Source organism: Diospyros lotus, chromosome 8 (assembly GCF_014633365.1).
Source record: "Diospyros lotus cultivar Yz01 chromosome 8, ASM1463336v1, whole genome shotgun sequence".
Classification (NCBI taxonomy): domain Eukaryota; kingdom Viridiplantae; phylum Streptophyta; class Magnoliopsida; order Ericales; family Ebenaceae; genus Diospyros; species Diospyros lotus.
Window position 1 is genome coordinate 33200557 of NC_068345.1, and position 27980 is coordinate 33228536.

The 27980-nt window shown below is 39.3% G+C and overlaps 1 protein-coding gene across 2 annotated transcripts; it reads left to right on the forward strand.

Moving 5' to 3' along the window:
- On the forward strand, positions 1–27975 carry LOC127808033 (uncharacterized). Of its 2 annotated transcripts, none has more exons than XM_052346340.1 (13): positions 1–640; positions 11016–12069; positions 13706–13924; positions 14089–14312; positions 23816–23890; positions 24063–24134; positions 24271–24369; positions 24839–24910; positions 24989–25103; positions 25730–25798; positions 25878–26181; positions 26299–26368; positions 26893–27975. In XM_052346340.1, the coding sequence occupies exons 1-13, from the start codon at positions 491–493 to the stop codon at positions 27382–27384; spliced, it is 3015 nt and encodes a 1004-aa protein (XP_052202300.1). In that variant the 5' UTR covers positions 1–490; the 3' UTR covers positions 27385–27975. The 2 variants fall into 2 exon arrangements, with proteins under 2 accessions (XP_052202300.1, XP_052202298.1); XM_052346338.1 differs by having other exon boundaries at positions 2–640; positions 26296–26368.
- Positions 27976–27980: the final 5 nt, after the last annotated feature.

Here is a 27980-nt window from a genome sequence, read left to right on the forward strand (position 1 = left end):
GGGGAGCGGCTAAGTCCCGAGTCGGGACCCTGCCAGAGCGGATGACGCGAGATTTCTAAAATTTTCCCCAAACCAGGGGGCCGTTTGATAAATTGGTGTAAGGTCAGGTCCTGATCCCCAAATAATTCCGGCTACGATCTCTGTTCTTTCCGATCGGGCCAGACAATATAATTCCTCGTCTGGTTCAAACACCGGAAACCTTCTCTTGTTGGTATCTATAGTAGTCTCTCTCTACTACAGCAATCTCCAAATTCATCGGCAATCACAGATTTGTCGAATTGTTTCGATCCAATTCGCCGCTGTCCAGGTTTCACGGACGCTTTTCCTCATCCTATTAGATTTGGTTTTATTTGAGTCTGTTTGGTGTCTCGATTTTGAAGGATTAGATTATATTTTGCTTATGCGGAGTGGTCTGGGCTGGATGTGGTGAATGGATCTGTGATTTTACCGTGGATTTCGTCGCAATTTTGGTCGCGGCTGGCCTGGAAATATGGCGGGGCAAAACCAGGGAGGGCCAAATATGGATCAATTCGAAGCGTACTTCCAGAGAGCGGACTTGGACCGAGATGGAAGGATCAGTGGAGCTGAAGCTGTTGCTTTTTTTCAAGGATCCAACTTACCCAAACAAGTACTTGCTCAGGTTGTCTCCCCTGTCTGACATGTTATATTTGAAAATGTTATCAAATCGGCCGGTACACTTTTTTTTCTGTGTTATGCTATGGTTTCCTTACATAGTTGATGGATCCCTTTTTGTAGGATTTGGTCATGATGTTGTTCTTGTTGTTGATGTGATCAGATGAACTTCATGTAGAATACTCAGGAGTAGCATGCCTATCATCCTCCTATATGAACCCCCCAAAACACACGCATAAAGGCTGAATATACCAATGAAAGATGAAAAACAATTTGCCAATAGGAGCAACGACGCAGATTAGGCAAAACAGCACTATTGTCGTTGAGGGAATGCTGGGGAATGGGGTAGGCCAAAATTAACTTGGTTTGAGAATGCCAGGAGACGGGAACATATTAACTTTGTAGAGACAATAAACAAAGATCTAAAATCATGCCTCAACTGCAATTTTAACCCTTACACAGTGAAGTGAAAAGATGGGGTCTATGTTATATTCAGAAGTTAGAAAAGGGTTTAGTTGAGTTGAATCAGGCAGGTGGGGGAAATGTCATTTTGTTGAATCCCACAGCTCCCCTCTTAGAATACAGTTATTCGTTTTCAGTTGTTTAATTTGATCCAGGATATAGGATCATTTCTGGTCACAATTTGCATTATAAGGTGCCAAAATGCATCCGTACAGCCACAGCCAAGAGAACTGAGAAAAACATCATCTTCTTTCCCGAGTGACTAGAAAAGGGAGTGTCTCCTGGCTATGAATATGATTTTTGAATATTTGTGATATGAATTAGTAGTCATTGATCCTCAGTTACAAACTGTAGTCTTCCCTACAATAAGTTGTGGCATGTCAGGGCTTCAAATATACTTTATTTATTAGAAAGTTGAAATTAAAGTTTTAAATATATATCCAAGCAGCATGTTTGGAGCTGTTTCAAGTACGGAATTAAAGGGATTCACTTTGTAGCTTTTATGGGCTGCAGAGCAAAAGAAGGTTGAGGGTTTAGGATCAAAGGTCTTTTAGGGACTTAAATAGGTTTGGTGAACAACAAACTGGAATTATGGCCTTAAGATGTCCACAAGGGTTTTACGTGAGTCTTGCTTAAAAAAGACCAATGGAGTTTTTTTTTTTTTAAATTTTATTTTTGCGTGAGAGGGCAATGGAGTTTACCACTGAAAGATTGAAACTATTCAGAAATTTAATTTACCAAAAGTGTCTAATTTGTATCAACATACTAGCTCAAAACTTGTTCCTATCATATATTAAAAGAGGTTATATTGCCCATTCAAAAAGGTCTGCTTGTATTTCCTTTTCCAATTAAGGATCTTCTGAGTACCACTAAATAGAAAATTCTCAAACCTTTTGAAGTCTTGGACTAATTTTGGGCAAGCAAAGACTTAGCATCCTTTAATCACAAAAAAGGAAAGTAGAATGTTTGCCATAGCACTAGTGATATGATTCCCTATACCACCATAAACCATCTTATTTTGCTTGCATCAAATATTGTGCTTAAAAAGGAGTAGCCATCCAAGCATGCCTCAAACTTTTTGTGGCACAAATACAATTCCAAGCACTAAAAACCTCCAAATTTGTAGCCCAAGCATCACTTACTCCACATAAAAAATGCTAAAAACGAGATTTTGGAATTTCTCGAGGCACTAGGTAATGCAAAAGAGGATTATGAAATTTTGATCTCCAGAAAACTTTTGACCATAAACCCTTTACCGTTATCAGAGTGTTGCTTGATGGTAAACTCCATTTCCTGATAGCATTTTAGTCCATTTGCCCTCCTTCCAAATTGATAATGCTCAATGGTTGATCAAACATATATATATATATATTTGTATGTATATATGTGAAACTATCATGAGATTTATTACTTAATGTTGGAGGTTTTATGTCTAAACTGGGGGGAATAGATGATACCTTCAAGAGACTGTCTCATTCCCAAGGGTAGGATGGTCCATAAAATTTTGGAAGCTGCTAGGAGGTGTACTCAGGCAGTTATTAGCTAGCATCTCTTGGTGTACATTCCAGAAGATACATGTCAACTGACGGCTATATACATGTACTGTGGCATTAGCTACCAATCATGAAAATGGAAAGAATCTGATTTCTCTCTCCAATTTTGTTACTCTCTCTCTTCTCCGAATTCTCTTAGGATTCTCTCATTAGAATCCTAAATCACCCTTGTTCTAAGGTGTTGACAATTGGTATCAGAGTAGGGTGGTCATCGGCTTGAGGCAGCCTTTCGGCAAATCACGTGGTCCGAGCAATTGAAGTAGACGTCGTACCGATCGGAATTATTGATTGATTGAGTCGGGCATGAGTCAGGAAACGAAGGAGGGAAGAACAGGAGATACATGATTGGACATCTTGGTCGGGTGGTTTCGACGATCGAAGGAGTAGACTGTTGTGAGTATTAATAAGGAGGATGGTGGAAGGCATGCAGATGAAAGAATTGGAGTTGAGGTTGTATGCTTTGGAGCTGGGTCTTCGGCAGAACCATGAGCAAGTATATAAGAGACTAGAGACGGTCGAAGCAGGAATTCGACACACCCAGGAGGAAGTTAGCCACATTCGAGCAAATGTGTTGATGATTGAGAGGAACCTCTGAGAAGAATTATTGGGGTTGAGCCAGCAGTTGAGTGCTACCCTCACCATGTTTTTCCGGCAGCCTAACGCCAATTTGTCGGTGGACTTCCCTCCCGAGACACGACAACATCCATCATCACAGGATCAAGGGGTAGGCCAAAGGCGGACGGGCATATGGAGTATGCTGCTAGAAACTCTTTTCGGGGATCCTTGGCGAACCAAACTAATCCTCCTATGTCGAGGCTAGAAATTTTGATGTTTGAAGGAGATAAACCTCGGTGGTGGATCAAACGTTGTGAATGTTTCTTTTACCACTACAAAATATTAGAAGGGAGCAAGGTTAACATGGCAGTCTTATCTAAATGATGTGGTTTATTCATGGTTTCAAGGGTGGAGTGAGCAGAGAACGAAATGGAGGTGGCCTGAATTCACAGAGGAATTTTGTGCTCATTTCGGGGAATGAAACCTAACTGATGTTGTAGAAGAATTCAACAAGTTGAAGTAGGATGGAACAGTGGAAGAGTATCAGGTAAGGTTGAGGAACTTAAGTCTATATTAAGACAAGCTTACTTGACCTTAGATGAGCATTATTTCGTGTCTAGTTTCTTTAGCGGGCTGAGTGATGAACAAAGACCGACGGTCAAAATGCTACAACTAACTTTTGTAAGATAGGATTGAGAAGGCCCGCTTGCATGAATTGTCCTTGGAGGTGTTTGTGAAAAAGTACAAGATATCTTCAAGGGGATATGGGGGAAGTAATTGGTAGGGCAACGTAGGGGGAAACTTCAAGGGCATTAATTCACTAGTAACAAAGGGAACCCATCCCCCCGCCCCCCCCCCCCCCCAATCATGCTCCCTTGAAGCCTCTCACAATGGAGCAAAAGACAAATAGGACCGTGCTTTAGATGTGGAGAGAAGTATACACCCAAGTATCAATGCAAATGGAAGGGCAAGAGGAAGAAGGAGAAGAAGAAGGAAAGAAACTGGGCAGCAAGAAAAAGCTGGAGATGGAGCTGACGAAGAGGGAGGAGGATAAATATCCTTACATGCTCTTGAGGGTTGTCCATCGGAGAAAATAATCAAGATAAAGGGGATAGTGGGGAAGAAGAGGGTGATAGTCCTCATTGATAGCGGGAGCACACATAGCTTCCCAGATGAGGACACAACCAAGGAGTTGCAATACACCTTACAAGCCATCCTTCTGCTATCAGTTACAGTTGCAAACAGTAGCAAAATGATCAGTAAGTATAGGTGTAAAAACTTCACATGGAGGATGCAAGGTCATGAGTTCACCACTGATCTAAGGGTTTTACGCTTGGGGGCTGCCATTTTGTATTAGGTGTCGATTGAATGAGAACGGTGAGTCCATTGATATTTGATTTTAATGCATTGGAGGTGACTTTGAAGGGGGGGGGGGGTGGGGTGGGGTGGGGGGCAAGAGATTGACATTAATCGGGTGCTTGGAGGAGGGTGAATGTAAAGTGGTATCGGGCATAAAATTGTTTGAGCATGGAGAGGCTGCCATAGCTCAATTACACTTCTTGTATGCAATCGGGTTGGAGGAGGAACAAGGGGATACCAAGGAAGAGGCGGTGACTGATCATTGTTGGTTTAGATTGGATGCTATAGTAACCCCTTCAAGCGAGGTACTATCTTATGACTCTTTACAATCATTATTGGTTGAATTTGAGGATTTGGTTGTTGAGCCATCTACCTTACCCCCAACTTGGTTCCTAGAACACACCATCCATTTAAGACCCAATACCGAACCCATTAATGTTAGGTCCTACTAGTATTCTCCCTTCCAAAAGGCAGAGATCGAAAGGTTGGTGAAAGACATGTTATCTAAATCAATAATTCAACAAAGCCAGAGCCTATTTGCCTCCCTTGTCCTTCTCGTAAAAAAGAAGGATGGATCATGGAGCTTCTGTGTTGATTATCGCCAACTAAACTCCCACACGATCAAAAACAAATTCCTAATTCCTATCATAGAGGACCTCCTTAATGAATTATTCGGGGCTACCATATTTTCGAAACTTGATTTAAGGTTTGGATACCACCAGATTAGGATGAGCCCCATATACATCCCTAAAACTGCATTCAGAACCCACCAAGGCCTATTTGAACTTTCCAAACCTTGATGAATCACATCTTTGGCCCTTACCTTAGAAAATTTGTCCTTGTCTTTTTTGATGATATACTCATATACAATCCAAATTACGATCAACACTTGAGCTTCCTACAAACTACCTTCCAAATTCTTAGATGTAACCAATTGTTTGTGAAGAAGTCTTAAGTGTACCTTCACGGAGACAAAGGTGGAGTACTTAGGTCACATAATCACGGGGAAGGGAGTTAGCATTGATCCAAAGAAAATTGCTACCGTGGTGGAATGGCTGACACCACAGATGGTTAAGGAGCTAAGGGGATTCCTTGGATTGACGGGGTACTACAGAAAATTCATCAAGAATTATGGGATTATTAGCAAACCACTTACGGAGTTGCTCAAGAAGAATGGAGTTCTAGGGCAGAGACAACATTTTTCACCCTTAAGGAGGCCATGACACAGGCCCCAATCCTAGCCTTACCTGACTTCTCCAAACCCTTTACATTGGAGATCTATGCTTGTGAGTCGGGGGTGGGGGCAATGTAGTGCAAGAGGGAAAACCAATAGCCTTTCTCAGCCAAGTCTTGGCCCCAAAACACTTAGGGCTAAGCATCAACCTCTCTTATATGGAGAGGAATCCATTTGTGATAAAAACGGACTATGAAAGCCTCAAGTTCTTGATGCAATAGAGGTTTCACACTCAATTACAAAAAAAAAGGGAGTAACCAAGTTGTTGGGATTGGATTATACGATACAATACATAAAGGGAAAGGAGAATACAATGGCAAATGCATTGTCAAGAAGGGAGGAGGAAGGGGAGTGTCGAGTAGTTTCAGCCTTGGTGTCGGATTAGGCGAAAGAAGTGTCAAACAGCTATGAACAAACCCCTTGGGAAAATGACCTTATGGCTCAATCGGTTGTCAGGCCAACTTATCATAAAGGATATAGTTTAAAAGTTGGACTACTAAGGTACAAAGGAAGGTTGGTCATAAGTGTCAGCTCAACTCAAAAGGAGGATTTTACAATCCTTACATGACTCTCCCATTGGAGGACATTCGAGTATGAATGTCACTTACAACAAGGTAAGACAACTTTTTCATTGGCTGGGGTTGAAGAAAGACATGATCGAGTTTGTGCTGGAGTGTTCCATTTGCCAGCGTTGTAAACATAAGCAGGTTCCTTACCCGGGCTTACTTTAACCTCTAGACATATTAGAGCAGGTGTGGCAGCAAATTCCATGGATTTTGTGGAAGGTTTGCCTAGATTAGAGGGAAAGAATACTATATTGGTGGTAGTGGATAGGTTGACGAAGTTCAACCATTTTTAAGTCTAGCTCGCCCATTTACAGCCCTTGAAGTAGCTAGATTGCTATTGAACTCAGTGGTGAAGATGCACGGGTTACCCTTATCAATTATATCAGACAGGGATAAGGTGTTCACTAGCAATTTTTGGAAGGAATTGTTCAAATAGTTAGGAGTGGGGTTGCATATTTCAACAACCTACCATTCGGAAATGGATGGATAGACCGAGAGAGTAAAACAATGTCTGGAATATTACTCAGGTGCCTATGCTGCTCTAAACTGAAGAGTTGGAACGGGTGTTTACGCCTTGCTCAATGGTGGTATAATTCTAATTATCGCTGATATTTAAAAAGGTCCCCATTTGAAGCCCTCTTCGGGTACAAACCCTCTTTGATATTCGCAGTCATGTGATACGCCAGTGTGGAATTGGTTGCTGACCAATACTTACAACAGAGACAAGAAGCATTACAAGTGATAAAGAGAGAATTGGTTGTGGCACAGAAAAGGATGAAGCAACTTGCAGACACAAAGAGGAGTGAGAGAAGCTTCGAGGTGGGAGACACGGTCTACTTGCAGGTCAAGAGATTCCAGCAACAGCTTTTGGCTGGAAATCCTCCCACCAAGTTGAGCCCAAGGTACTACGGGACCTTCCAAGTGGTAGCCAAAGTGGGGAAGGTAGCCCTATTGATTGCAGCTGCTAGAGGGAGTAGGAATTCATCCAATCTTCCATGTCTCTTTGCTGAAACGGTTGGTGGGGCCTCTTGACCGTATAAGTTTACACCTTCCTCCCGTGGAAGCTAACTTAGCTAAAAGGCGATCTCTTAAAATTCTATTCCCATTACACAAGTGTTGGTGTAGTGGACCCACTATCACCTTGATCACACAACTTGGGAGTACCTACCTGACCTCCTCAAACAATTTTCCCGAGTTGCTTAGCTTTTGTAATTTCTTGAGGACAAGAAAGGTCTTAAAGGGAAGAGGTATTGTCACATTCCTAAGGGTAGGATAGTCCATAAAATTTTGTAAGCTGTTAGGAGTTGTACCTAGGCAGTTGTCAGCTAGCATCTCCTGGTGTACATTCCAGAAGATACAACTCAACTAACGGTTATATATATGTATTGTGGCATTAGCCACCAATCATGAAAATGGAAAGAATCTGATTTCTCTCTCCAATTCTATTATTCTCTCTCTCTCTTCCGAATTCTCTCATCAGAATCCTAAATCACCCTTGTCAGCTCTAAGGTGCTGACAGAGACAAGGATAAACAGTCTACCACTGAAGCCTCCTTAAACCTAGAAGTCTGGAAAAGGTCAAGGGAAACCTCACAAGATGACCTATGGTCATGCCTTGCAACAATTACTGGCCTTGAAAAGAATAAAATTATAGAACTCCCCATCTCATAATTCTTTTCCATAAACTAACACAATTCGTATGGCTGATGGTCTTAGGAGGCCACTATCCTCAAGAACAGCCATATTTGCTCCCCATAACTCTCAGCTGCAAGTTACTAAAACACTCTTGATTATTAACAACACTTTTTCCAACCTTGGGGATTATAATAATATAGGTCAGTTGACCTTAAAACACTAGCCATTGGTTCACTGATAGGGCCTTAATGGGCTGGATTTGATGTGCATGGCTTCCTCCCCTCACCTCAAACCCTAAACACATTTATATGCACCCTAGTAGCTCGGACATAAAACCTAATTGTTTGAATCTGTTAGTTCTATATAATGACAAGTATATCCCAAGAGGGGGGGGGGGGGGGTTGAATTGGGATTTGGGTAAATTTTTGACAACTTAAAAAACTTTGGCTTGCAGCACACTATGTTTCGAAACTACACTTACTGGCATGTATGTTTCGAAACCTTCTAAGGTATGTTTCGAAACCTTACTCACTGATTTGCAAATTTTGAAACTCCTTTATATTTTCAAAAACAATTCTTTTAAAAACATGAACAAGGATAATAAAAAGTAAGAATGAGAAATTAAGTACACACAAGATTTATAGTGGTTCGGCAACTTGCCTACTCCACTACCTTCAAGCTTTTACCCACTTGAAGGATTTGCAAACCACAATCACTTTCACTAGCGATCAATGACACTAAGAGTTTTACTACGGTTCACCCTAAAACCTTACACAATAAGTTTTTACAGGCTCAACTCAAACCTTACAACAAGATAAATAACACTTATCTTTTACAATCCTAACAATTTGAATGTAATTAAAAACACCTTACCAAATAGTTATAACAAACCTATTGGTATGGAGTGAGGAGAGCTTGAAGGAATTAGAGCTTTGGTTTCGGCTTGCTTCTCCTTTTTGCACCACAATGCACACCAATGAATGATTGAAAGGATTTTCCTTGAGAGTTCGTTAGAAGAGCTTCGTTCGCTTGTGCTTGTGGCAAAAATGTCTTGTAGATGTGTAAACTTGTGCATACTTGTTAGAGAGAATTTTCTTGTCTTCAAAGAGCTGATATATATATAACAAAAAGATAGACTTTTGGCTAATGAGACAAGATAAAAGAAGTAGGTTTTGAAACAATACATTTTTACACAGAGGTTTCGAAATATACATAACATGTTTCGAAACATACAGTTTTTACAACTGGATATGCACCAAGAGACAAAATGAGTGGAAAACATCTCTTTAAAAACAAAATGATTTGGTTTTATTCTCCACTTAAAACATATTTGAAATTAAATCATCAGGGTATGAGAATAATTTCAAAAATAGGCTTTTAAAATAGCTTTTGAAATAAAGTGCAAAAGCATGACATAATTTTTAAAATTCTTTTAACACAACAACAACATATCTAGCCTTTATCCCACTATGTGAGGTCGGCTACATGAATTCTAGACTTCCATGTATTTCTGTCTTTTGTCATATCCTCATTTAGATCCATATATTTCATATCAAATTTTAATGTCTCTCCCAAAGTCTTCTTGGGTCTACCTCTACCTCTTTTTGTGACTAATTGTTCAATTTCATCAACTCTCCTCACAGGAGCATCTCTTAGTCTCCTTCTCACATGACCAAACCATCTTAGTCAAGTCTCTCTCATCTTCTCCTCGATTGGCACTACTCCTACCTTATTACGAATAACTTCATTTCTAATTTTATCATTTCTTGTATGTCCGCACATCCATCTTAACATCCTCATCTCCACTACACTCGTCTTTTGCTCATGCTGGTATTTGACTGCCCAACATTCTGAGCCATACAACAAGACTGGTCTTATAGCTGTCCTATAAAATTTTCTTTTCAATTTTAATGGGATTTTACTATCACATAACACCCCCGATGCATTTCTCCATTTTAGCCAACCTGCCTTAATTCTATGTGCGACATCCTCGTGGATTTCTCCATCTTTTTGAATCATTGATCCCAAATATCGAAAATGGTATTTTCTTTGTAAGATTTGGTCTTCTAATTTTATTATAACATCATCCACTCTTGTAGAATTTTTAAAATTCTTTTGACAGAGTTAAATGTTTCGAAATATGAAAAGTAGGTTTCGAAACATACTTCAGAAACATGTTTTAAAACATGTTGAACAAGGATACACTGCTGACAGAGGTTTCGAAATATATTATATAGGTTTCGAAACATGAGCTTTAGTTTTTAAATAGGTTTCGAAATACAGCATATAGATTTAGCAAAACTTGAGACCTTATCAATATACATTTCGAAACATGTTTAGAAACATGACAGACTGATGTTTCGAAACATGATGCATAAAAAATTGAATTTATTCAAACATATCAAAGAGCATTTCAAATATGTATAGAAACATAACAGGACAATGTTTCGAAACATAAAACCTTGGTTTTGAAACATCTTGCATGAGTTTGGATTTTTTCAATCATTTAAGCATTTGCGCCAAAAATATTCATGCATGTTTTCGAAATATGAAAGCTTATTTCGAAATATGATTTTCACAAGGATAGGTTTGTATCACACACATTTTCTCATATACCAAAAAATATGATACAACAGAATCTGCCTCTATTTTACACATTGGTCTTTGGATGGAAACATCCTGATTATATGCGGTCTATGTATTTTGCTTTCCTTGGTATCTGTTATGTTTTTGGCTGCTTCACCATATCCATAGCAGGAGAAACATCCTGGCTCTTAGATGCTTCATTATTGTTACTTCTACTGGTAGAAAAGGGAACTCTGTTGCTTGGATGGAAGAAAGAGTTCATGTACACTACTAACAGTGATTTAATTCATTATTGTACTTGTGTGAAACTTCACAACTTATTCCTTAGCATGCTCATAGCTTCTCAAATCTGCCGTCTGTGACCTTGTTTTTGTGAAACCTTTTTATTTGGTTGCACATAGTGAGATAAATGCTTGTTATGTTGTTGTTGCAGATATGGATGCACGCTGACCAGCGCCGTACTGGATTTCTTGGCCGCACTGAATTTTATAATGCCCTCAAACTTGTAACTGTGGCACAGAGCAAGCGAGATTTAACTCCAGATATTGTCAAAGCAGCATTATATGGTCCTGCCTCAGCAAAAATCCCTCCTCCCCAAATTAGTCTTGCCACTACCCCAGCAGCCCAGGTAAATCCAGTGGTTGCTGCACCTACACCACAGATGGGTCCAGTTGCACCAACATCATCTCAAAGTCTTGCTTTCAGAGGACAAGTACCTTCAACTGCAAGTATAAGCCAGCAATATTTCCCATCTCAAGGGATTCAGTCAGTGAGGCCACCTCTTGCACAATCTATTGGTAATGTTTCCCATCCACAATGGGCTGTTGCAAGTCCTGCTCTTCCAAATTCAAACAATCCCAGCGATTGGCTTGGTGGAAGTACCGGTGGAATTTCGGCTGGTGTATCTCATGTCACAAACCAAGGAAGTCAGGCAATATCCTCTGCTGCATCTAAACCACAAGATTCACTTCTGTCAGCTTCATTACTTGCTAAGGATTCTAATAAATCAGTTGGTCCTGTGAATGGGTTTGCTTCTGACCCTGCATTTGGAGGTGATGCATTTTCTGTTGTCCTATCTTCAGCAAAAAATAATTTGCCAACACAATCTGCAAGTACTGCAGCAGTATTGTCTGCCATTGGTCCGGTATCTACTGGGCCACAACCTTCGCCTAAGCCAGATCCATTGGATTCATTGCGAAGTACATTTATGCAACCATCTACAGGAAACCAGCTACAGGTCACACAGTCACTTCCAAAACCTACTCAACCGGTTGCAGCTCAAACAGCTTCCACACTTGTATCGACAGGAATTTCAGGCAGCCCAGGAAGTTTTACTGCCAATCAATCTCAACTGTCGTGGCCAAAAATGACACCAGCTGGCATTCAAAAGTATACAAAAGTTTTTATGGAAGTAGATACTGATAGAGATGGTAAAATCACTGGTGAGCAGGCCCGGAACCTATTCTTGAGTTGGAGACTGCCAAGAGGTAGAGATACTTCCACCTTGATCTTAGCTTTGTGCTTCATCACCTTCTGGTTATTTGTTGTTTTCCTGATATCCAGGTTTTCTCGTTTAAGGATGCTTACATTGTATACTTTTTCCTTTTCTTGTTACTTTGACTGGTAAAGCAGTATGTGTTTCATGGCATATTATTGATGGTTTATGATGTTTATTTTTTTGGGTGACAAAGAAGGCACTTGGAATGTTCAGATTTTTAATTTCAGTTGCATTTTGGTAGTTTTGAATAGTTTGGCTTGCAATATAAAAGATAAGGAGGGGCAAGGCAAAAGCATGAAAACTTAAAAGTTTGGGAAATTACAAGATAGAAGAAAACCTAAGGACTTGAAAAAGATAATGAAGGGTATTTTGGTAATTCTGATCTCATTTTTTTGGAAGAAAGGAAAAGAGGCCAAAATTTTATTTTGAGATCTAATTCATCAAAAATATGGTTTGGATGGAAAGTTTGGGGTAAAATATGAAATTTTGTGAAAATTCAAAGAGTTGCCTGAAAGATCCTAAATAAATGTTAAAAATAGTAGTAAAGTCCTAAAAATGATGGAAAGATTCCATAAATGGGTTTTGAGTTGGAACTTACCAAAATATGAAATTTTTGAAATTTCGTGTATGGTCAAAAATTAGTAAAACTGCCCAAAAATATGAAAAATGAGGTCTAAAATTTTGAAAATTTCTGGAAAATTCCATAAAAATATATGAAAGCATAAAAGTCATTATGGAGCTGTTATATGGTGAAGAATACATTAGTTATGTGGAAATTTTAATTTTTTTTTCATAAATAAGGATAGTTAAGAAACATTAAAATAAATATTCTGAGATAGTGAGATTTTATAAAATTTAAGTGGCATATCCTCTGATGAAGATAAGATCTTTTATGAACAATTTATGTTGATTTGTTAGAGAGAAAATGGAGGAATTTAGCTTAAAATTTAAAAGACATGACTTGGGAAGCCATCTTTGAGAGTAAATTTTGAGCTCTACAAGGAGTCAGTTGGAGGCATTACAGGGCATTTAGATCTACAACTTTTTTTTGTTTAAGTTGTGACCTAAAAGTGATATGAGAAGGGTGCAAAACAGGCTCAATGTTGTTAGATTTCTTGTAGCTGACTGCCGACCTCATATAGTGGGATTAAGGCTTGATATGTTTTTGCTGCTGTTGTTATTCAAATACTTGCTGGACTTAAGACGACAATTTTGGTGTTCTGTCTTTTGGATATAATTTTTGCAAGCTAGAATCTATGTAGCTGACCCCACCTGGTGGGGTTGAGGCTTGAAACATTGTTGTTTATGATTTTTGCAAATTGGATGGAACTTTAGCCTAAAATGACAAATTTCTTTGACTTTCAAGATAGACATCTAGATGTTACAATTAAAGGTACCGAGTTGCACTATTAAGTTGGCATCTTCATGCTACATTTTAAGATATTCCTTTCCCTTTCCATATCCTGTTATTAGGTTTGGTAATCTTCTCTTATTACATTTTCTTTTTGATTTTTGGGTCGGGGGGTGGGGGTGGGGGGCGGCTGTTGGGGACTGGGGGTTATCTTGTAAGCTGTTTGTTCTCATAACATGTTATTCTCATTTTTAACACTGTTGGCCTTTGCCAGAGGTCTTAAAACAGGTTTGGGACTTATCTGATCAAGACAGTGATAGCATGCTTTCTTTGAGGGAGTTCTGCATTGCACTTTATTTGATGGAACGATACAGAGAAGGGCACCCTCTTCCACCAGTGCTTCCAAGCAATGTTTTGCTTGATGAGACTCTTTTGTCTCTGACTGGTCAGCCCAATACTTCCTATGGAACTGCAGCTTTGGGACATACTGCTGGTAGGATTTATTTATTTACTTTTCGCTTTTGATAAATAAAATTGTAATAACACGAATTGCCAAAAGAGAAATGGTAGTATGGATTAAATTGTATTTTAAGAATTCTGAGATTCGTCATTTAACATTCAAAATTTAAAATCAATCAACTTCATCTTTCTGTTTAGGTTTCAGACCGCAGCAAGGGATGCCTGGTGCCCAACCAACACCTGCAGGTGGTTCTAGGCCACCACTGCCTGGAATGTTTCCTCGAGCTGATGGAGCAATGCAATTTGATCAACAGAAGTCCAGAATGCCATCAATGGGAAGTTCCCCGGTAAGCCAATCCAATGATGGGGAACAGAAATCAGTAGACACAAAGTTTCAGGAGTTGGCAGACACAGAGAAAAAGGTTCTCATTTTCCACATGTTTCAATCTCTATATACCATAGAATCATTTGTAGTATATGAAACAAATTTCTTCTTGAAATTTCCTTGGCCCAAATGGTTTTTTGGTTTCAGCAGAAAAAAAGTATAATGATCCCCCATCTTTCTAAAATAAAAAAATAAAACTTCTTAGATACCTTGATTAGTTAGAATCAGTGTGAAAGAGTCTGTGCAGATATAGTGACCTAGAGCACATTTCCAGTCAGAAGTAGTGTGAGTTGTCCAGTAAAATTTAAATTTAGGAACTGATGCTGTCCATTCTTCTATAGATACTTACAATGATATCTTCAATTTGATATGGATGGTTTACAAAGCCAGAATTAATGACTCGTGCTTTAAAGCTTAAATTAGTGATGTCCTGGATTTGACATGGAGGGTTTAAATTGGTTGTTCAGACTGTATTCTGAACTCTTTTTAAGCTATCTTCAGTCTCAGTTACTTTGACTAGTGTCAGATTGGAATCTGACAATGGAGAATTCTCAATTTCCAAGAGGAATTGAGAGGAGGGAAATTGGGAAATTAGGGGGGAAAGACGAGAAGGGAGAGTGAGAGCGAATTCAGAAAGGGAGGAAACTGATTTCCAGATTTATTCATCATGTGTGGGGTAGGCGTAGATCAGTTGTATTTATACTGATCTTTAGCCTAGATTGGGTGCCAAAAACAGTTATCCCATCCCACTTGTCTTACAACTTGCCATAGGACATGTTGGAACATTCCTCCAGCTATGCCAGTACACACGACTTATTTAACAAGGCCTAACAATCTATTACATAGGGCTCAACAGCCTGCTAACGTGACAGTCCCCTCCCCTTAAGACATTTCTTGTCCTCAAGAAATGTATAATAAGCTGGCTGAGTTGGGAAATTGCTGGAAGAGATCTGGCAAATGCTCCCATGTATTGTTGTCTTCATGGAGGGATGACCATTTGACTAGGACCTGGTTGAAAGGAACTCCATTCTTGTGAATAACTCTTTTATCTAGGATAGCAGTAGCAACTGCCTCTTCCATTTCTTCTCTTACTATAGGGGGAAGCGAAGGAGTGGATCTTTGTGCTCTAATGGCTTTCTTGAGAAGAGAGACGTGGAACACATGATGAATTTTTGTCTCCTCTGGCAGCTATAGCCGGTAGGCTACTGTCCCTATCTTCTCCACTATGGTAAATGGCCCATAGTACTTAGGGCTCAATTTGGAGATGGGCTGATGGGTTAGGGCCTTGAGATGCTATTGGCCAAGCTTTAGGTAAACATCCTCTCCAATCGAGAACTCCCTCTCCCTCCTTTAGGTAAACATCCTCTCTGATCGAGAACTCCCTCTCACTCATTTTTCTGTCAACCAATTGCTTCATCCTGTTTTGTGCCCTGGCTAACTCTGCCTTAACCAACCTGATAGTCTCTTGTCTCTACTGCAAATAAGTTCCAATCGCAACCATTATAGACTGTTCCCCAATTGCTGGTAGAAGCCTTGGCTTATAGCCGTAGAGAGCCTCAAATGGGGTCATCCTGATTGAGCTGTGAAAGCTCGAATTATACCACCATTAAGCTATTGCCAACCACTTATGCCATCCCCTCGGTTGTAGAAAACTGTAACACCTTAAGTAAGACTCCAAATACTGATTTACCCTTTTTGATTGGCCATCTATTTCAGGGTGGTAAGCAATAAACATCAACATCTTAGTGCTTAACAATCTCATCAATTCCTTCCAAAATAGGCTGGTAAATATCTTATCCTTATCTGATACTATGGACTGAGGGATTCCATGCATCTTCACTACACCATCCATAAATGTTCTCTCCACTTCTTGTGCCGCGAACAAGTGGGATAGGCTAATAAAATGACTGAACTTAGATAATCTATCCACCACCACCGTAATGTAGTCCGTCCCTTCTGACCTTGGGAGCCCTTCTATAAAATCCATGGTTATATTGGTCCACGCTTGGTCTAGTATAGCCAGGGGTTGTAGTAGACCCGAATGAGCCACTGTCTCATGTTTGCATATCCTACATACATCACACTTCAACACATAGTCCCATACATATTTCTTTAACCGAAGACAAAAGAATACTTGTTGTACCGTAACCGAAAGAATACCCGTTGTACCGTAACCAAAAGAATACCTGTTGTACCTTACGGTAGGTATTCTAAATGTCCGAATGACCCCCAATAGGCTGAATGTCCGAATGACCCCCAATAGGGGACTCATGTAGTGCTCGTAGGATCCTACTCTTCAACTCCCCACACTCTCCAATCACCAGCCTGCCCTTGTACCTTATCACTCCATTGTTAAATGAATAATCCAGCCTGCTATTGGCATCCACGCTTAGTTGTTCCAACAACCCCTTGGTCCACTCTCCTTGTTGATAGCTATCTGTAATTTCTTGGAGCCAATCCGATACCACTGCTGAAATGGCTGCATTCATTCCTTCCTCTTGGCAGCAAGACAAAGTGTTTGCTTTTATATTTTTCTTTTCCTTCTTGAATTTGATCATATAATCCAATCCCATGAGTTTGGTCATACCCTTTTTTTGCAATTGGGTATGCAACCTCTGCTGCAATAGGACCTTCAAACTTTCATGATTTGTTTTGATAACGAATCTTCCTCCCTTAAGATAGTGTTGCCACTTCTCTACTACCATAAGGACTGCCATCAACTCCTTCTCATAAATATTGAGTCCTTGTGTCTGGGGGCTATGGATTGGCTAAGGAAGGCTAGGGGCTTGCCATCTTGTGAATGGACTGCCCCTTTACCTTGGTTGCTAGCATCGGTCTTTAGGACAAATGGCTTGCTGAAATTCGGCAATCTAAGCACTGGTACTTCACTTAGTGCTTTCTTCAACTGCTAAAAAGCCTCATCAGCCTTAGGGTTCCACTTAAAACCATCATTCTTTAACAATTCAGTTAAGGGCTTGTTGATCATCTCATAATTCTTTACAAATCTTCGGTAATACCCGGTGAGCCCTAGGAACCCTCTTAATGCCTTGATGCTGATAGGTTTAGGCCATGCCACAACAACCTTAATTTTCTTGGGATCCGTGCCCACTCCATCCCTTTAAATTATATGCCTAGGTATTCCACTTGTTTTTGTGCAAAATCACTCTTTGACCGCTTGATATACAATTTGTTCAATCTCAAGATCTCAAATGTAGCATTAAGATGGTCTAGGTGTTTATCAAAAGAGAGGCTATAGACTAGGATATCATCAAAGAAAACCAACACAAATTTTCTGAGGTATGGTTCATAAATTTGGTTCATGAGGGCTTGGAATGTGGCTGGTGCGATGGTTAGGCCGAAAGACATGGCAGTGAATTCAAAATGGTCGTGGTGTGTCTTGAAGGCTGTTTTGGGTATGTCATTTGGATTCACCCTAATTTGATGGTATCTTGATCTTAGGTCCAGTTTAGAGAATATAGAGGCGTGTTAAGTTCATCCAATAAGTCCTCAATGATTGGGATAGGGAATTTATCTTTTATGGTAATTGCATTGAGTTGTCTATAATCAATACAGAAATGCCATGTATGATATTTTTTCTTAACCAATAGGATGGGGGTGAAGCAAATGGGTTGTGGCTAGGTTTGATCACAGATTGGTTCAACATCTCTTTGACAAGTTTTTCAATCTCGGACTTGAGTTTAAGGGGTATCTATAAGACCTAATGTTCATTTTTTCAACATTAGGTAGAAGGGATATTGTGTGGTCCAAGGATCTTTTGAGGGGAAGTGACTTAGGTTCTACAAAAAGATCTTGGTATTCAACTAATAGTACATCAAGTAGGGCCAATTCGTGTGCTTGCCAGGTGGCTCTAGATGGTTGGCTCCCTAGTTTAGAATCTCCCTCATTCCCCATCTCCAGCTGCTCAGTAGCTTCAATTGAGAACATTTGTGCTACTTGGGACACCTTTTTCTTGAATAGTTGTTGCAATTTCTTCCCCCTGATTAGTTTGCATGTTCCCACTTCCATGTTCCCTTGCAAAACCACCCTCCTTCCATCCTTCTCTAGGGTCACCTCCATCTTGTTGAAGTCAAAACTAATTGGACTCACTTCCCTCATCCAATCAAAACAATATGGCATCCCCCCAACTTAAGTAATCTTAAATCAGCCTGATAATCTTCTCTTTGCATTTCCAAGTAGAATCCCAAACATGCGGATTTGCTGATGACTTTACTCCCATTGGCTACTATTACAGACATGGGTTGTGTGTTGACCAATGGCCACTTCATTCTCTTGGTTGTTCCCTCATCAGTAAAATTGTGGGTACTCCCACCACTATCTATCAAGACCATGAGGGTGTTGTCTTACATCCTTCTCTCCACTTTAATAATCTTGCTACTGGCCATTCATTTGATTGCATGTGTTGTGTTTTGAGGAAAAGTAAAAAGTATGTTTTATTCACAATGTGGTACACACACACACACACCAATGCACAAGGTACAAGCATGGGATAACACATCTTCCTAATATATATGTAGAACACTATATAACACATATAATATATGTACAACGTTAGTTCTAATACTCTTCCTCAAGCGGGTGCATATATATATATATCATATGTGCTTAGCTTGGTACAAATGTAGGCAAGCCGTGGACCTTGCAATGCCTTGGTAAAAAGATCAGCTAGCTGATGTACTAATCTCTCTAGAAATCAATTTCTGTCTCATAAAGTGACAGTCTATCTCTATGTGTTTGGTTTGCTCATGAAAAACTGGATTAGAGGCAATATGAAGAGCCGTCTGATTATCACAAATAAGTTGTATAGGCCTTGAATCTCCAAATTTGCTTGAGCCAAATCAACGCACATGTGGCTAAAGCCATGGCCTGATATTCCACTTCTATGCTAAATTTAGACATAACATTTTGTTTCTTACTCTTCCAAGACACCAAATTTCCTCCAACTAAGATGCGATAACCCGAGATAGAGCATTTATCTGTAGGACTATTAGCCCCATCTGCATCAGTATATCCAACAACCTGCTTGTGTTCTTTGTTCTCAAACAAGCAGCTTTTACTAGGAGAACTTTTAACGTATCTCAAGATACGCACTAAAGCATGCCAGTGACTCACATGGGGAGTCCAAGAATTGACTTACCACACTAACAACAAAAGAGATGTCTGGCCATGTAATGGTGAGGTAATTAAGTGATGTCTGGCAACAAAAGAGATCTCTTCCCTCTCTTTCTTCCCTATCCTTCTTGATTTTTATCTTCTTCCTTCCAGAGAATTCTTCAAATTCTCTGGACTCCTCGTCAGATTCACTAAGGTTTGACATTAAGCTTCCCAACCAGTTTCTTATATCGCCAAGGATCCTCTAATGGCTCCCCTTGTCCTGGTACAAGTTTAACATTAGGATCCATAGGAGTATCTATAGGTCGGGAATCAAGCATACCAGTCTCTTTCAAAATATCTAAGGCATACTTCCTTTGAAAGATGGACACACCATGGGTAGATTGAGCTACCTCAATACCAAGAAAATACTTCAGTTTGCCCAAATCCTTGGTTTGAAAATAAGTATGCAAACGAGTCCTCAACTGCCCAATACCAACATCATCATCTCCTGTAATAACAGTGTCATGTATGTACACTACCAATAATATGACTTCATCGGGAGAATGGCGATAGAAAATAGAATGATTAGCTTCACTTCTACTCATACCAAAAGATTATATGACAGAATGGAAGCAACCAAACCAGCACCGAGGAGATTGCTTCAGGTCATATAAGGACTTCCTTAGGCGACATAAGAAAAGCATTTTTAATATCCAATTGATAAGGGACGTAGAGGAATCAAAATGAGAGAATAAAGATTTATTACCAAAAATATGCTTTGAAGTAGCAGAATCAAGAATCCAAGGACTAAGCTGAGCATGAGCAAGACAGATATGAGGAGTACCATTGGGTGACTGAGTAGAAGAAAGAGATCCCTGGTAATAGAAGCTATGGGGGATGAGGCCTGTCTAGCTGGCTGAAACTGACGATACTCAGCCAACTCCTTAGCAGAGATCGCATATGTAGAAGCTGGTCACATAGTATGAGAGGTATCGGGTATCATAGATTGTGTTTGTACCCTTAGGAATCAAAATGTACGTTGGCCTTGGGAGGACGACCATGGAGTGCATAACATGGATTCTTATAATGACCAGAACGATGACAATAATTACAATAAGAGCGCTTACCACTACGACCACGACACCTCTACCATGACCACCTCTAAGTCCAATCTCAGAGGAAGATCCAGGAGTGAGAGGCAAGTATAGATTGCTCTCCATCTGATTAGTGTCTCACAACTTATAAGAGACCATAATCTTGGTTCTAAATTTAACTCCCATTCTTGTTTGATTAAGGACAAAAATTTCGGGCAGGTGCTACTCAAAGGATGCCTTGATCATGCTGCTTCCAGCTCTCCAACCCAGCCTGTTGAGTCTAATTCAATTGTTGGCAATAATTTTTGTCAAAGTGTAATGTTTTTCCTTTAAACAAATGTAAAAGACAACATCCATTTTGGCATGGACTGTCACCTAGTGTTCATGTAGCTCACAATGATAAGGTGTGTCAACAATGGCATGCAAAGTTAGGGCATCCATCGTTCAATGTATTGCATTTGGTTCTTAGTAAAATTCACATTCCTTGTTCTCATTTGATTTTTTCTTTTTGTGATTCATGTAAAATTGGAAAACTCCATCAACTTCCATTTGCTGATTGTCCAATTACAGCAAAAATAGTGTCAGCTTACCTTTCCTCATTCCCTAGTGGGTTCCTTAGAGCCTAGTTATGTTCACGAGGCCTTTTTAGACTCACAGTGGGTTAAAGCTATGGAGGAAGAGTTTTCAGCCTTGTAGTGCAATCATACTTGGGATTTAGTTCCATTTTCTGAGGATATGAACCTCATTGGCTGCAAATGGGTTTTTAGAGTTAAATATAATCCTGATGGGATAGTGGTTAAGCACAAGGCTTGGTTTGTAGCCAAGGGATTTCTTCAAACACTAGGAGTTGATTATGATGAGACTTTTAGCCTTGTTGTTAAGGCCCTTACTATTCAAGTTTTATTCACCTTAGCTGTTACCTTTGGTTGGGACATTTAGCAGGTGGATATAAACAATGCTTTTTTGAATGGTGACCTTACTGAGGATGTGTTTATGTCTTAGTCAGAGGGGTTTGTTGATGCTTGGTATCCTTCGCATGTGTGTAAGCTAAGGAAGTTTTTCTATGGCCTTAAGCAAGCTCCTCGAGCTTGGTATGCAAAGCTGAGAGTTGCTTTACAGTCATGGGGGTTTATACGGGCTGTGTCTGATGCTTCATTGTTCATTAAGCGCACTCCTCAATTTGTGCTGTTTGTATTGGTGTATGTAGATAATATCCTAGTCACAAGATCTGATACCGCAGCCCTTAGAGCATTTATTCAAGATTTGGACACTAATTTTGCTCTAAAAACTCTAGGACCTGTTCATTACTTCCTAGGGTTTGAAGCTCATAGATATCATAATGGGATTTACCTCACATAGTCTAAATATACCTTAAATTTATTGTAGAAGGCAGTTATGCAAGATTATAAACCATGTGATACTCCCATGAATTTAGCTATCTCCTTAACTGATGAGGGTGATTATTTCTCAAATCCATCTCTATATCGAACCATTATTGGGTCCTTGCAATATTTGACCTACACTAAACCAGATATCTCCTTTGCAGTCAATAAGCTAAGTTAGTTTTTGTTCTCTCCTAAACAACAGCATTGGATGGCCTATAAGAGATTGTTTAGATATCTCAAGGGTACCCTTGGTTTGGGTTTATTGTTCTCACCAACACCTATTGATTTACTATTAGTTGTCTACATTGATGCGGATCATAGTGGTTGTAGGGTTACCAGACAGTCAACTAGTGGTGTTTGTGTGTTTCTTGGGAATAATCTGATAGTGTGGAGTTCTTGGAAGTAGTCAGTGGTTGCTCGGTCTGTTGGCGAGATTGAATATAGGGCTATTGCTCAAGGGGTAACTGAGATATTGTGGCTGAAGTCACTGATTGTATGGAGTGACAATATGGCTGCTAAGAATATTGTTGAAAATCCGGTGTTTCATTCTTGCATGAAACACATTGAGATTGATGTGCACTTTGTGTGAGAAAAGGTGAAAAATGGTGAGGTGGAGATTCATTATGTTCCTACTTCCCATCAGCTAGCTAATATCTTCACTAAGGGTTTACCAAGGAGCAGATTTCAGTGTTTGTGTGTTAAACTCAGTCTAAAGTTGTCACCTATCCAGGCAGCAGTCTCTCAAGAATTTTCAGAGGTCAAGAGAGTCTAGTTTGAGGGGGAATGTGAAAGAGCATATTACCTGAGTTGCTGTTATTGTATTTGTGCTGATGATTATTTAATTAGTTGTGTTGTTGTTGTAATTTGCTATATAGTAGGTTGCTTTGATATGCGCTTATGTTGTCGTTGTTCAATCTTAGTTAGGCGGTGGCTTAGGCTTGCTGAGTATATATAATCAACAATGCCTTCATTTTATGTATCTTGGTTCTCATTTTGTTCATTTTATTTTCTCTAAGTAAAGATCCAAGTATTATTTTCTCTCGATTGTGCCCTAGCTTCTTTTGCCCTAGTTTCATTCGTTTCATTTATTTTATTTATTTTTTTAACTTTTACATTTGTTTGTGTAGTTTGTTTATAAATTATTTGTAGAAATAATTTTTAATAGATGGCTTTGACCCATGACTTCAAGTCTTCAACCTCCTACCCCCCCTCTCTTGTTGCAGTTTGATTAGAATAAAGATTTGTGGAGATGAATTTTGGTGGTTGCAGATTATTGTTTTTTTTTTAAATTATTATAATTTAAACTAGAATGCATGGAGGGCATTTTGAAAAATCAAAATATTGATAGAGCTTCATAACACAAATTTGGTGTTTGCTTATATAATAGAATAAGATAATTGAACAAACTTAATAGATGATCCAGCTGAGCTGGTTAACTCAATATGTAATAAATAAGTTTGGAGAAGCACCTAATGAAGACAAGATAAGAGAGTCACAATTAGATAGTTTGATATGTGAAAAAAGGTCAATAGAAGCACTTGTGAGGTGAGTGAATGAAAGGAGGAAATTTGTAGCAAATGAGATTAGATGAAGACTAAAGAAAAATTTGGTAATAGACATGGCATAGGATATAATGGTCTTACAGAGGACATGGCCATGGATGGGAATGGTTAGAGATCTTTAATTCATGTAGTCAAACCTATCAAGTGGGATTAAAGCTTGTGATTGTTGTCATTGCTGTTTGACAAGATTCACTTGAGTGGGGGATATGATCGTGAATGGAGATGGTGAGAGGTCTAGAATTCATGTAGCTGATCCCATCTAGGTGGATTAAGGCTTGTGATTGTTGTTGTTGTCTAATAAAGATTCACTTGATGTGCATATGCTGAATGGACATATTGACATGCTAACTATGTGATTTCCTTTTTCTGTTTGTTTTGTTATGGAAGGTTGAAGGCAAAGAGAAGGTTGTTCTAGATTCTAAAGAGAAGATTGAGTTCTACCGAATGAAAATGCAGGACCTTGTGAGTGGTTCTCCTTTCGCATCTGAAGTGTTACAGATATTTAACTTCTATGATTTGAGACACTATATTGCTATGCATTTTTCCTGTTCTTGACGTTCATGGTGCTTGATTTTTAGATCAACTATGTTTCAATATGTTAATTTCTTTTTAATGCTTTGTTTGTTTTGACTAGGTTCTGTACAAAAGCAGATGTGATAATCGCCTCAATGAGATCACAGAAAGGGCCTTAGCAGACAAGGCTGAGGTATTTCATTAGGTGTACTGGATTGTGTTCTTTAAGTTGTTGAGATTTGTCTTCCTGTTCACACAAATTTTTAATTTTTCCTTCTTCTTTTATACCCCTCCCCAACAACCAAAAAAAAAAAAAAAATGTATTGCAGGCTGAGTTTCTTGGTAAGAAATATGAAGAGAGATACAAACAAGTTGCTGAAGGAGCCTCTAAATTGACAATTGAAGAGGCAGCATTTCGTGAAATTCAGGTTGAATATCTTTTTCTTTTGTGACTTTGAAGTGTCCCAACTGTGCATGTTGATCAGAGCATTTATACAAATTTAGCAGTGTTGTAGTGGATAAAATCGATTGCCTATCATGTCTTGTTCTCAGCAACTACAGCCTTGCTGTGTTCTCCTTATCCTTGTAGTTTCTCCAACATTATCTACAGTACTTGTTGCAGTTGTTGTCAATTTTGAATTGCCTTGTTTCACAAGTAACTCCATCTTGGCTGACTCTTCTCATATTGCCTAAAAGTTGGGATAATTCTTTTGTTTACATGTTTCTTTCACTCTTTTCTTTCTTGTCTGTTTCTTTATTCTGTTGGGCCAAATTTGTTAGTGTGCTTTTACTAACTACCAACTTGATTTGGCAAGCAAAACGTGCTTATAGACATTTTGTGTAATTCTCCCCCACCCCAAGACTTTGATAATGGATTTAAATTAACATCATCTCTAGGAGAGGAAGATGGAGTTGCATCAGGCAATCCTTAAAATGGAACAAGGAGGCAGTGCAGATGGGATTCTTCAGGTAACTTTAATCACTGTGCTCCTATGAGCTAGAGAGATATGGATGAATATGTGCCACTGATATATTTCGGATGTACAGGTTCGTGCTGACCGTATACAATCAGACCTTGAGGAATTAATGAAGGCTTTAACTGATCGTTGCAAGAAACATGGAATAGACATTCGATCAACTACAGTTATTGAACTCCCCACTGGTATCTCTTTACTTGGTCTTGATTATTTTCTATTATTTAATTGCAACTGTTTCATGCTTCTACCTTTGAGGTCTCTGCAATGAGGTTTTTGGAATTGCTTTTTGTATGGTATATTGATATTCATATTGTACCTATGGTGACCACCTTAACCTGTAAAAATGTTATGTTCCAATCAGAAATGTCTGCTCATCTTTTCTAAATTTAAACTACATATAGATATTATATATGTGTGTCTGAAAGCTCCCTCAACGAAATAAGAGAAGGATAAATCTTGGATCTGCGCCGCCCATTCCCCCCCCCCCAACAAAAAAAAAAAAAAAAAACCACACACGGAAAAAAAAAAAGTGGTAGGTCAAGATCTGGATTGAGTCCTTGTACTGGTTGAAAATTACTTGGTGATTAGTCCTCTTCTGATATTTGGAGTAATTAGGAAGTAAGATGTTGTCAAATTATAACTCGCTTTTTTTTGAAATGGTAAATCCTATCTGCTCCTTTAGTACCTTCTCAAAGAAATCTCTCTCTCTCTCTCTCTCTAGAACACATTGGGCTAGCCCTCTTAGATATCCAACTCTAATGAGAGCAATAACTTCACTCATGGCCTTTATTTTGAAAAATGTCAATTTTAGGCTGGCAGCCTGGAATCCCAGAGGTATCATCTGTTTGGGATGAAGATTGGGATAAATTTGAAGATGAAGGTAGGCATCCTTTGTTCATGACAGGAAATTATGAGCTCTTCTCCTTTGAAGATGTGTGTTCTAATGCTTTCATTTTCAGGATTTTCATTTGGTGTTGCCATGCCACCCAAAACCAAATCCGCATCTTTCGAGAGGGAAAATGATTCTGTAAATGGTGCTTCATCCCCTGATTTAATGTCGTATGACGATGAAATGTCAGATAAGCCTTTCAGTACAGGTGGGCATGCCTTTGAGAGTGAATCAGCTTTCAATCACAGTGAAGATGAATCAGGAAAAAGCCCATCTGGCAGTTCAATAGGACATACTGCATCTGGAAGTCCATTTCAAGAATATTCAGATAACCATTTTAAGAAGAGTCCTGAGGCAGATGCAGAAAGCCATAGGTATGGTGTTTGATGATGTTGTTTCCATGTCAGTTTCTCCCGTCTATCTTTCCTGTATTAATATCTCTTGTAACATGGTGGTCCCAACTCCTAAATCTCATCATTTATGGACAGAAGCTTTGAAGAACCAACCTGGGGTAACTTTGACAACAATGATGAAGCAGATTCAGTGTGGGGATTTAACAAGGTGAGTATGGTTCTTTTAGATGCATATTTATGTGCATGATAATGAGGTGATTTTCACGGAAGTCGGTAATCAGTACATCTTAACGATGCTATGGGATACTTGAATCCTACATTTTTTCCATTTGATGTTGCCAAATTTTTTGTATATTGCTTTGAATGCTTAGTGCTCCCCCTCCCCAGTGTCTGGGGTTCTTTTTTTTTGGCTTGGAACCCTGAAGAAGGATTTGAACTGGGAGAATTGTTTGTAAGACTTGTGATAGACTAGCCTGAAACTGTAACACAGATTATGGAAGACCCAAGTACTCTAATTGGTGCAACTTGTCCATTTTCCTTCGTATCTGGGCACCTGGCAACATAGACAGGACAGTGATTTGTCTGCCCCCAAGACTGATAATATTCGCTATTGGCACTGAGCAATGAATTTTCTTTCATCTCCACCAAATCTGGCACTAGCTTTGACAGTGTAATTGTTGTTCTTGTCATGTACATATTGATTTGCCTCTCCTAACTGGCATCACTTTTCAGGATTCGGATCATGGCAAGCATGGAGAGAAGTATTTCTTTGAATCTAGTGACTTTGGGGCGAGTCCAAGAACAACAGATTCCCCAAGTGCAGGCAACATCTTCCCAAAGAAGAGCCCCTTTTTCGAGGATTCTGTACCTAGCACTCCAGTTTCCAGGACTGGTTTTTCCCCACCAAGGCACAGTGTGGGATCAACAGACCAATTCTTTGACAATAGCTCAAGGTTTGATTCTTTTAGCATGCACGATCAAGCATTCTCCCCTCGACGGGAGACTTTCACAAGGTTTGACTCTATAAACAGCAGCAGGGGATTCGACCCCAGTCAAGGAACTCTCTCTAGGTTTGACTCTATAAAAAGCACTGGAGGGTTTGACCGCAGCGAAAGGTTCTCTTCTTTTGACGATGCTGACCCATTTGGCTCGAGTGGTCCATTTAAGGTTTCATCAGACAATCAAACCTCTAAAAAGGGTTCTGACAACTGGAGTTCTTTCTAGATGGGGATTCATAAGCCTTCACGATTCAACCTCAACTCCTTCGCTTATCTTTATTCGTGTGGGGTGCCATGAAAATTTTGCGTGTTGTATAGCCTGAACAAGTTCTAGACACTGTTGATGTTGGATTGTCCTACGTGCCACAATTCAAAGGGTGAAGATTCATGCTTTTCTGTTGTCATTGATGATTTCCACTCGAAGATTCAGAGGATAGAAGCATCAGGTTCCCTTGTCAGCCAGCTCCCGGTGGTGTGTGCTTTAATGATTTTGGCTTTGTAATGGTGCTGTTATTGTGTTTGTTTTCTTTGAAAATTTTAGGTCAGCTCCGCTCTTCTCCTCTTTTTATATTAAGAGCATGGACAATATTCAAGGGCCTTATCTCATCGTTTAGAGTTGTAAGCAGAGAGAATTCTGGTGTGTTCTACTTGTCACCCTGGTTAAAAAGATTGATAGACTCTATTGTGAGGCAATAGTTGTTTAAATGTTTTAGTTTTTATTTTTTGTTGTTACCCGTTAACACGAGCTGAGAGTCAGTGCAGATCTATTTTTTTTATTTTTGAAAAAAATATTTAATGTAATTGTGATATCATATCATATTG